At 33.3% G+C, this 9,659-nt stretch overlaps 1 protein-coding gene across 1 annotated transcript in view; it reads left to right on the top strand.

Annotated features, from left to right (window-relative positions):
• Nucleotides 1-655: 655 nt before the first annotated feature.
• LOC105625481 (phosphatidylinositol 4-phosphate 3-kinase C2 domain-containing subunit beta) overlaps nucleotides 656-9,659 on the top strand; it is an 11,993-nt gene continuing 2,989 nt past the window's right edge. The window contains exons 1-22 of the mRNA XM_012206812.1: nucleotides 656-891; nucleotides 1,134-1,340; nucleotides 1,624-1,861; nucleotides 2,054-2,098; nucleotides 2,516-2,765; nucleotides 2,948-3,168; nucleotides 3,241-3,346; nucleotides 3,422-3,583; nucleotides 3,680-3,909; nucleotides 3,992-4,091; nucleotides 4,227-4,646; nucleotides 4,728-4,929; nucleotides 5,004-5,177; nucleotides 5,293-5,559; nucleotides 5,638-5,826; nucleotides 5,902-6,127; nucleotides 6,350-6,496; nucleotides 6,580-6,828; nucleotides 6,918-7,354; nucleotides 7,485-7,641; nucleotides 8,579-8,814; nucleotides 8,953-9,153. Coding sequence (XP_012062202.1) covers nucleotides 656-891; nucleotides 1,134-1,340; nucleotides 1,624-1,861; nucleotides 2,054-2,098; nucleotides 2,516-2,765; nucleotides 2,948-3,168; nucleotides 3,241-3,346; nucleotides 3,422-3,583; nucleotides 3,680-3,909; nucleotides 3,992-4,091; nucleotides 4,227-4,646; nucleotides 4,728-4,929; nucleotides 5,004-5,177; nucleotides 5,293-5,559; nucleotides 5,638-5,826; nucleotides 5,902-6,127; nucleotides 6,350-6,496; nucleotides 6,580-6,828; nucleotides 6,918-7,354; nucleotides 7,485-7,641; nucleotides 8,579-8,814; nucleotides 8,953-9,153 — 4,700 coding nt within the window. The remainder of the gene's footprint in view (nucleotides 892-1,133; nucleotides 1,341-1,623; nucleotides 1,862-2,053; nucleotides 2,099-2,515; nucleotides 2,766-2,947; nucleotides 3,169-3,240; nucleotides 3,347-3,421; nucleotides 3,584-3,679; nucleotides 3,910-3,991; nucleotides 4,092-4,226; nucleotides 4,647-4,727; nucleotides 4,930-5,003; nucleotides 5,178-5,292; nucleotides 5,560-5,637; nucleotides 5,827-5,901; nucleotides 6,128-6,349; nucleotides 6,497-6,579; nucleotides 6,829-6,917; nucleotides 7,355-7,484; nucleotides 7,642-8,578; nucleotides 8,815-8,952; nucleotides 9,154-9,659) is intronic.

Below are 9,659 nucleotides of genomic sequence, written 5' to 3'. Positions count from 1 at the left end.
AGAGAGAGAGAGAGAGAAACGGAAATACGAGCACCTGTCAACTGAGAAACGTGCCTGTTCGGGGAATAATGCTACGGTGAGCCGCCGGCGGATTTATCAAGTCGCTCCGAAGTCCGCCAGTAGCCGTCGCGCAGCTGATAACGCGGCCCTTTAAACGCACACACCGCGCAGCTCCAGATTTCTCCTCTCTCGTTATTATTGCTCCTTTCCTTCTTTCCCCCGTTGTTTATCGATATATGCGCGTTGCATTGCTCGCTCCGGCTTGATCTGGAGTCAGTCTGGAGTCTGGCGGCCAGTAGCGCACGCGTCGGCCGTCGCTACGTGTCACCGTGTCCGCGAAAGTCGAGAAATCCGTCCGACACGGTGACGTTTTCAGGGTGACACGAAGCGACGCGAGATGCACGATAGTTGTTAGGCATTCCCGCGAGGGACGCCGTCCTCGAGGCTGAGAGCGATTCATTTGGACTCACTCGCCTCGTCGAACCGGAAATATCTCCGCTTCAGCTGCTGTTCCCGTCGCTGACTCCGTTCTATTATAGGTTAGAACGTGTGATTTATGACACGCCGTCGCCAATCCTAATTCGACTGTTACTTGCGACTGATCGTAGAGAAATGTATTGTCGACGTAACAATAGACGTTTGAATCTCATTTCAGATGTCACACTACAGTAAAAATACCTGCGACCAAAGGACTGCGGTGATCGATCATGAAAGGAAGTATCAGGAGGATTTGGAGCAGGCCAAGGCTCTCAGTTTGGAGACCTTGGCTTTAGAAAAATACAGATTGGAGAAGTTACGATTGGAACTTAGTAACATGCAGCAGGCATGCCTCGTTCAAAATGTGTGCAATACGAATAGCGTGTCAGAGACAGACAGCTCGCAAGGAGAAAGGTGTATATTTCATCACTTAATATTTTTCATTCTCATCAGTTGATTTTAACTTTACAATTGATTATAATTTTATATTATATATAATTTGATATAATATATATCGATTACAATTGATTATAATTTTATAATATAATTTGATATAATATCTATATATAATAATTGGATATAATTTAATAATCTTTAACTTGATAGAAGTGTTTATTATCTAAAATATTTAAGTCATTTGTGCATTATATATACAGGTCTCAATGCAGAAGTCGACCAAGACCTGGATGCATTAACACAAATCAAAAAAGTGCTGCAATATTAGCTCCGCCACCTCCAATACCATGTAGAAGAAATTCGACGACTGCCACGTCAAGTCAAGATACTACTGATTTAATCAATTTTACAAGCCCTATAAAACAGGATTTGGCTGAATATTGTTCAACTCCACCTCCACCACCACCGTAAATATATATTTTTGTCATAAGTATGCCTAGTTGAGAGACAAAACAATTTTTTAAAGAAATGCCTGTTTGCATTTATATAAATATGTTTTTATAATTATTTTTAAAATTATATAACAATCATATTAATTCTATTTTGATTTTGAAGTAAATCATGAAGCTTTTATATTAGCAATTTTTAAGTAATTTTAAAATCTGATAAATTATATTTCTTTATGAACCCATAATTTTTATTTTTATTTAAAAGATTGTGGCTATTAAAAATGTTTTTTTTTTGTTACAGAAAAGCACCAATAGAACCTAAATGGGATACCCATCCGTCATTATTGAAGAAACAATCAAGAGTATCTCGAAGCAACAGCTCAGTTGGCGCATATCAGTCTAGGGACTTTAGGTATCATTCTCTTTCCCCAGGCCCGCGATCTTCGACAGCACCATGTACGCCAGGAACTCCAGGAATCAGTCCTATCATGTCAAGAGCTAGTAGCGTTAGCAATAATGTACCTGATATTGCACCACAGGTACTACAGATTTCTGTAGAAACCTCTTTATTCTGAAATGAATATTCTAAACTTTCTCTCTCACACACACACACACACACACACACACACACACACACACACACACACACACACACACAACAAATTATTTTTTTATTTGTTTGTGAGGAGATTAATATGGAGCAGTCTGTTAAAACACACTTTTCTTTACAGCCTGCATGGAAATCTATTATCTTTAAGCATTTTTTCTTCACGCAGGTATATCATGTCTGAAGATTTAGAAGATGCTCATTTTCTCTTTTTTATTTAGCATTTTTTAATATTAAAAATAAATTATGTATATTTTTTTATTCATTGTTGTCTCTTAACCTTTAGACGACGGGAATTTATTTTCAAATTCTTACAAAGCTTTTCCTTGAAAAAAAATTTGTTATGATTTATTATATGATTGTATTTCTTGCCTCAAAATATGACACTGTTTCAGCGCTTCTATAATGACAATTACCATCTTGTAAAGGTTAATGAATGCAAAAAGATTTGAAATATTTAATATATATTTAATATATATTCTATTGTTAATTTTACTAATTTTTTAAGAAAAAAATTTTATTAATTAATGACGAAAAATCCAGAGAATATTGTGTTGAATATATATTGAATATACTTCTTTTTTAGATTCCTCCATTGCCTATAAATTATAGACCAACTGTTGCACCTGCCATATGTGCTCCATTTTGTATAGACGATGAACAGTTGAATATATTAAAAGTGATAGAGAAAAAGTCAAATAGCAATCTTATAGATTTGAATAGTTTCGAGCAAATAGAAGACAAAACCAATGTACGAGTTAGCGTATTGGAAGCATTCGATCCATTACTTATTAAGACTGACAATGGAAGTAATTCTGTGCAAGAACTTAAAGATGGTAAAAATTAAATCTTATCTTTTTTAAATTATTAATATAATATAAAACAAATTAATATAATATAAAACAAATGTACAAAGATAATACATAAAATAATATAGCCAAATTTAAAACTCAAACACATGACTGAAAATGCAAGTACATTCTTTTATTCTGACATTATCATTGAATAATTGTTGCAGATTCGCAATCGCAAATTAGTGGCAGTGTATATGATCCATTCGATCCGTTTGATTATATGTATAGCACAAATGAAAGCGTTAACTCGGATCCGGTTTATGCCGCTGTGGAGAAATCTGCAAAATCGCCAGCTGTATCGCCAGCTGCACCACCTCCACTGCCTCCTCGAAATTCGTCCGCATGGAATACCATAGAAAGACGAAGAACCTCTTTAGATCGTCGAGTAAGTCCCGAAAAAATTTGAAAATCCAGCTTTTAGTAAAACAGTTACACTCTTTAATATTATTTTTAACAGAAGCGTCAAACTCGATTGTATGAGAATGTAATAGTCATTAAAACTAGATCGTCTCTACATGATTGTGATCTAAAGGCGTTTCACAACATGATAAAGTCTATACGAAGTTAGTAAAGAACGTTCTTTTCTTATGGTACACTAATACACTTTTTATTGTGCTCATAACTTGGCTCAATTTTAGGCGAATTTCCGTTTAATAATCCTAGTACAAATATTGGATACGTTGTTAGTCCAATAATGGAGAATCTATATCCAGATGGTACAAGTATAAAATTAGTAGTTCATCCACAATTACCCAGTAATGATAAAGATCCTGTACCATCTATTACTTTCACTTGTAATGGTAAGCTAAAAAAAATTTATTTTCAAAGTAAGATTGCTTTTTCTTTTTTTACATTAAAATTATTTTAATGTAATTATTTTAAACATTATGTTTCAGTGAATTGCAGTATCGAGCATGTTATCTTAAACGTTGCCTGTTCCTTGGATGATGAAGATACAGTAAATGTAGAAAAGTATTGTTTAAGAGTATGGGGGCTAGCTGAGTATCTTGCACCTAACACAACTTTAGCACAATACGAATACATACATTTATGTATTAAATTAGAAAAAGATATTGAGTTAGCTATAATGAGCAGAGCACAAATTAAACAATCTATTGCTCGAACGGTTAGTATGACGAATGTTGTACAAACATTATTACAACGTATCACAGACTATTTGAATCATTATTCTATTTTTTCTTTTTTAGTTGCAAGATGATAATTGTGATCAGTCTTTAAAATTAGAAGATATTCTACCAAATGAACCATCGCAGCCTATTTCATATGATACATTACTTATTTTACTAGGTATATATATTCACACACACACACATACACACCACACACACACATGCACGTATACGCACATCCACACATATAAAAGAAAGAATTTTTATTAATGATATATTTACAATGTACATTTTGTTATGTTATTTATTGTAGAAACAGTAGAAAAGGAAATGGAACGCGTAGAAACTGCAGCATTACAATTGGCAACCACAAATCAAGGTTCTACCTTATTACCTCAACTTCAACCGCATGGTGTAGTACAAGCAGTTAAAGCAGTATGTGCCTTAATGGGAAACATTGAAACATTTGAAATTACGGAAGCTGTTGATAATTTCGTAAATGCTTGCTGTCAATTTCTGCCCCAAGTTCATACAGCTAATATAGAGTGTAAAAAACCGGAGATTATACATGAAGATGGCGATTACGCTGTAGTTACTTTAAGGAAAAAGTTTCCCGATGTGATTGCCTCTCATTGTCATAAAATTCGCGACGCAATTCAAGAACTCGTCGAAACATACTGTCATGCATTTAAGGTCGACTTTCAATTGAATAGCAAAGGAGAATTTCCAACAAGTAAGAAGTTACACTAATTTTCTAACGCAATATGTATAAGATAAAATTATGATATAATTATGATATACTTTTTCTTAATAGATACACTGATTGCGACAGAAGTAATCGATACTATTTTGGTGCGTGTTGGAGCTTTGCATAGGTTACCAACCACATGGAAGCATGACGATTATATAGTGGCAGCTCAAATCTTTCATGGAACCAGACCTGTAGGAAATCCGGTTTTGTCGGAACCAATGACGGTTAGCACGAATTTTTATCCAAGAATTTTATTTAATTCATGGTAAGTACGAGAATACATTTACAATGATCGAAAATTCCAAATGTAGATTTAATAAAAATTATACAAATTATAAGGTTGGAATTTCGTGGAGTAAGTGTGTGTCAAGTGCCACGGGAGGCAAGACTTGTGTTAGTTCTTTATGGACGTACGCTGCAGCCTGCGGAGCACGAATCTAATTCATCTGCAGAGAATGCAATGCAAAAAGAAGAACTTGGATGGGGTGCTATACAATTCTTCGATTATGACGGGTAACGCATCTGCCACAAATTGTTCTCAGCTTTTTATCTTTGAAACTTTTATAGTCACCTTGTATTTTTCGTTGCTTCATACATATATCTTTATATATCTTTATTTTAATTCTAGTGTTATGAGCCAAGGAAGTTTTTTTCTGTCTCTTTGGCCAGCTATCGCAGACAAACGATTAGGTCCAGCGCCAGCGCCTGGAATTCATCCCCGTGGCGATACTCATCCCATTATAGGACTAGAATTACCCGATTATGGGGGAAAGGTTTTATTCCCCAATTCTTCGGAATTGCGAGATTATGACGTGGAATCGTTAGATTTTAATTCGTTAGATCAAAATACGCAAGAACTATTAATAGACATTACACAGCAAGATACATTTTCGAGGTATGTTGTAGTTATGTGATTAAAAATATAGATTTAAATTTTTAAAATGGTATTTTTTAAGCTGATTTCTATTTCCAGACCGCCTATCGATGAAAGAGAAATCTTATGGGAGAAAAGGCATTATTTACATGATAGACCTGAAGCGTTACCAAAAGTATTACTAGCTGCACACAGTTGGGATTGGGCTTGTCTACCGGATTTACATGCGTCGCTTAGAATTTGGAGTCCACTGCCTCCAGTACAAGCATTACAATTACTTTTACCATGGTATGCACTACTTATCAATTATTTCTTTATTACAACTTCTGAAGAACTGTTTTGTAAAACGTCGTTTTCTTATAGCTTCCCAGATATGAAAGTTAGAGAGATGGCAGTTGATTGGATCCGCGAATTAAATAATGATGAATTGGTTGATTATCTACCACAATTACTTCAAGCAATAAAACATGAGACATATGAAGCATCACCTCTAACTCGATTCTTATTAGAACGTGCCTTACTTTCACCAAGAGTGGCTCATTATATTTACTGGTTGTTAAATCAAGCTCTGCCGGGACAAAGTCCCCAGGTACAGGTTGGATGATCAGCATTGATGACGTTGTTAAATACTTACACATTTGCATTAAATACTTATTATATGGCTTGTAAATGAAAAATAACTTTTTTTTATAACTGTATAATTAAAGCATAGAGAATTTCTTCATGCGATATGTATTAATAATATTAATATATCGCTAATATGTTATTTGAACTTTTCTATATTAAATTATAAAGCGCATTTATTTTATAGAATTCTGCTGAAATCTCAACGGAAGATGACAAAGCAATTAGTTGTGCTCGTTATCAACGAAGATTACAATTAATGTTGAGAGCTCTATTAGCAGTTATCGGAGATGCGCTGAGAAACAGTTTTCTCACTCAACAATTGTTAGTTAAAGTAGGTCTTAACTTTTATTATATCCTGTTTACTTCAAATGGTCTTACTTATTCCAAACATACTTTAAGTTGTAATTTGTACAGAACCTGCATCAAGTGGCTGAAAATATTAAAGTTACAAAGGAATCTTTACGAATGGATACACTTAAAACTGGTTTACAAGAAATACACTGCCACTTAAAGGAAGACGATGGAACATGTTTACCACTATCTCCTAGTAAATTAGTATTCGGTATCAATGTACAGACATGTGCCTATTTTCCATCGTTCACTCTTCCATTAAAAATTAACTTTATCAGTTGTGACAATGTTATAAACCCGGCGATATTCAAGGTACGTTTTCAATAAGTAAAAATATCCTACAAAACATTATCTTCTTCCAAAAACTTTAATATTAATATACACATTGTATTTTTTTCTAGGTTGGTGATGATTTGCAGCAGGATATGTTGACCCTTCAGATGGTGCGCATTATGGACAAATTGTGGTTGAAGGAAGGCCTTGATTTAAAAATGGTTACTTTTGCTTGTGTGCCCACCGGTCACAAACGCGGAATGATAGAAATGGTAACGAATGCAGAAACATTACGAAGAATCCAAGTCGAGTTTGGATTAACAGGATCATTTAAGGATCGACCGATTGCGGAATGGTTAGCGAAACATAATCCTTCGGAACTGGAATATGAAAGAGCGGTGGATAATTTTACTGCTTCTTGCGCTGGCTACAGCGTTGCCACTTATATTTTAGGAATTTGTGATAGGCATAATGACAATATTATGTTAAAGACATCTGGTCATTTATTTCATATTGATTTTGGAAAATTTCTTGGTGATGCGCAAATGTTTGGAAACTTTAAGAGGTATGTATATCATAATATATTACGTTTTATTTATTTCTGCACTTACACTATGTACTATATTTTAAAAGAATAAAAAAGAAAAAAATGTAATCTTGATACAATGTATTCTTGCTATTATGTTTTTAATCAGAGATAGGACGCCATTTGTACTGACGTCTGATATGGCATATGTTATAAATGGTGGTGATAAACCTTCAGCGAAATTTCATCATTTCGTCGATTTATGTTGTCAAGCTTTTAATATAGTACGAAAACACGGAAATCTTATTCTTCATCTTTTTGGATTGGTATGTTTTAAAATATTTTTAAGCTTAGAGGAAAATAATTATTATGTAATTATGTGATGCACTTAATGATTTTAACAATTTCTAATAAAATATGTGATAAAAACATGCACATTCACACATTTCACACTTATACTTTTTAAAATAAAAGTTACATCTTTCTATAGTCTTCATGCAAAATATGATAATAAATTATGTGTTAATTTTTTTTTAGTTTCCAATAAATTTGTTTGCTGCTATATATATATATATATATATATCACAATCTTAAATTTTATATATATATATATTAATATTTTCAAATTTTATAGTTAAAGTAGATGAATTTAAAAGAATAGTTCAAAATTTAAGTAATTTAAATGAATCATTTTGGAAGTTTTCAATGTGATGAGCTGATATGTTTTGAATTAATTATTATAATAAATACAAATGCATTTTATATAAATTATGCAAACAATTAGAGCGAATATATTTGAAATAAAGAATTTTGTAAGTTATGTGGTCAACCACACCGCTATGAAAACAATAAAACCACAACGGAAGAACATATCCGTGTGTTTTATCAGAAAACGGACCGCTATCTCAGTAAACTATATGCGATGTAGTTAATTAGTATTTATCGCCCGCGCTCATAATATCGTATGCTGCAGCAGTCTGAGTCAATCATGTTAAGAGTAAAGTGTTAGAAGTGAATAAAAAAGTTCAGGAATTGTTGTACAATCCGAGCATTTACATGGAGAGCATTTACATAAAGATCATAACAAAAATATATTGGTTATTTTCTAATATTTAATAATAAATCACAATGGATAATTTAATATCGCGAAAGAATCTTCTCAGTGATTTGCATAAACAAAGTATCATAGCGCGAAAGTTGCACGATATCGAAATAAAAGATCATTTAAACAAGGCAAGAATGAACGAGTATACAACTTCGCAGATGACTTCATCCGGTATCCCTGGGGTGACCGTGGACGCAGTTAGTTATGTGCAGAAAGCACTGCTTCCTGGACAAACAAATCCCGAAGCAGCGGCGACTTTCGCTCGTATGATAGAAAGTTCATTGAAAAGTTGGTTTACGCAATTTAACTTTTTCTTGCATAATCTGGCGCAGATGAGATTCTCTGGAGATCACAGTGAGGGGGAATTACTATCCTTCATTCCGCGCACGTACACGTGAGCCTTTTATTTTTGCTAAATGTTATAAGTAAAAGTAATAACGCTCCAAAAAATTGAAAATCTTAAAAGATTTTGCTCGATTTTTCCACGGATAACAGATGATGTATCAATATATTTTTTAAATAATTATTATAGAATGCAGCAAGAAGGTGAATTAACAAGCGTCCAGGTGCATGGATATCAGAAACGCTATGATCCAGAGAAATATTACATGTACATTTTACGAATCCAACGGAAGGGCCAACCGGATCCAACATATCTATTCCGATCATACAAAGAATTTTGCGAATTCTATCAGAAATTGTGTATACATTTTCCACTTGCTAAAGTAACCAGGTAAATATTTTATATTAATCACATATTCTTCTTTTTGCAAATTCCTATTTTTATTTTTATCTTCTACATTGTTTAATATAAATATTGTAAGATTATTATAATCTTATACATACATTCATTCTAATGCAAATAAAAGCAAAATAAAGCTAAATATTAACATTTTCTTATCCATATAGCACTAATTTCCAAGAAATATCTCTGAAAACATCCAATGTTTTCAGGATATTTCTCGGATAAAATGTGTTGTATACTAAAATATTTTATATAAATATATGAGATTATAACATATTATATGCATATGTAATTATATTCTATACAATTAAATTATATCTCAATTTCAAATATAATATAAATAATAAATGTATATACGAACAAATGTGTGTGTGTGTGTGTGTGTGTGTGTGTGTGTGTGTGTGTGTGTGTGTGTGTGTGTGTGTGTGTGTGTGTGTGTGTGTGTGTGTGTGTGTGTGTGTGTGTGTGTGTGTGTGTGTGTGTGTGTGTGTGTG

The sequence above is a fragment of the Atta cephalotes genome, assembly GCF_000143395.1.
Source record: "Atta cephalotes unplaced genomic scaffold scaffold00003, whole genome shotgun sequence".
Classification (NCBI taxonomy): domain Eukaryota; kingdom Metazoa; phylum Arthropoda; class Insecta; order Hymenoptera; family Formicidae; genus Atta; species Atta cephalotes.
The sequence above is the reverse complement of the archived record's forward strand: the minus strand, read 5'-3'. Positions and strand labels throughout refer to the sequence as shown.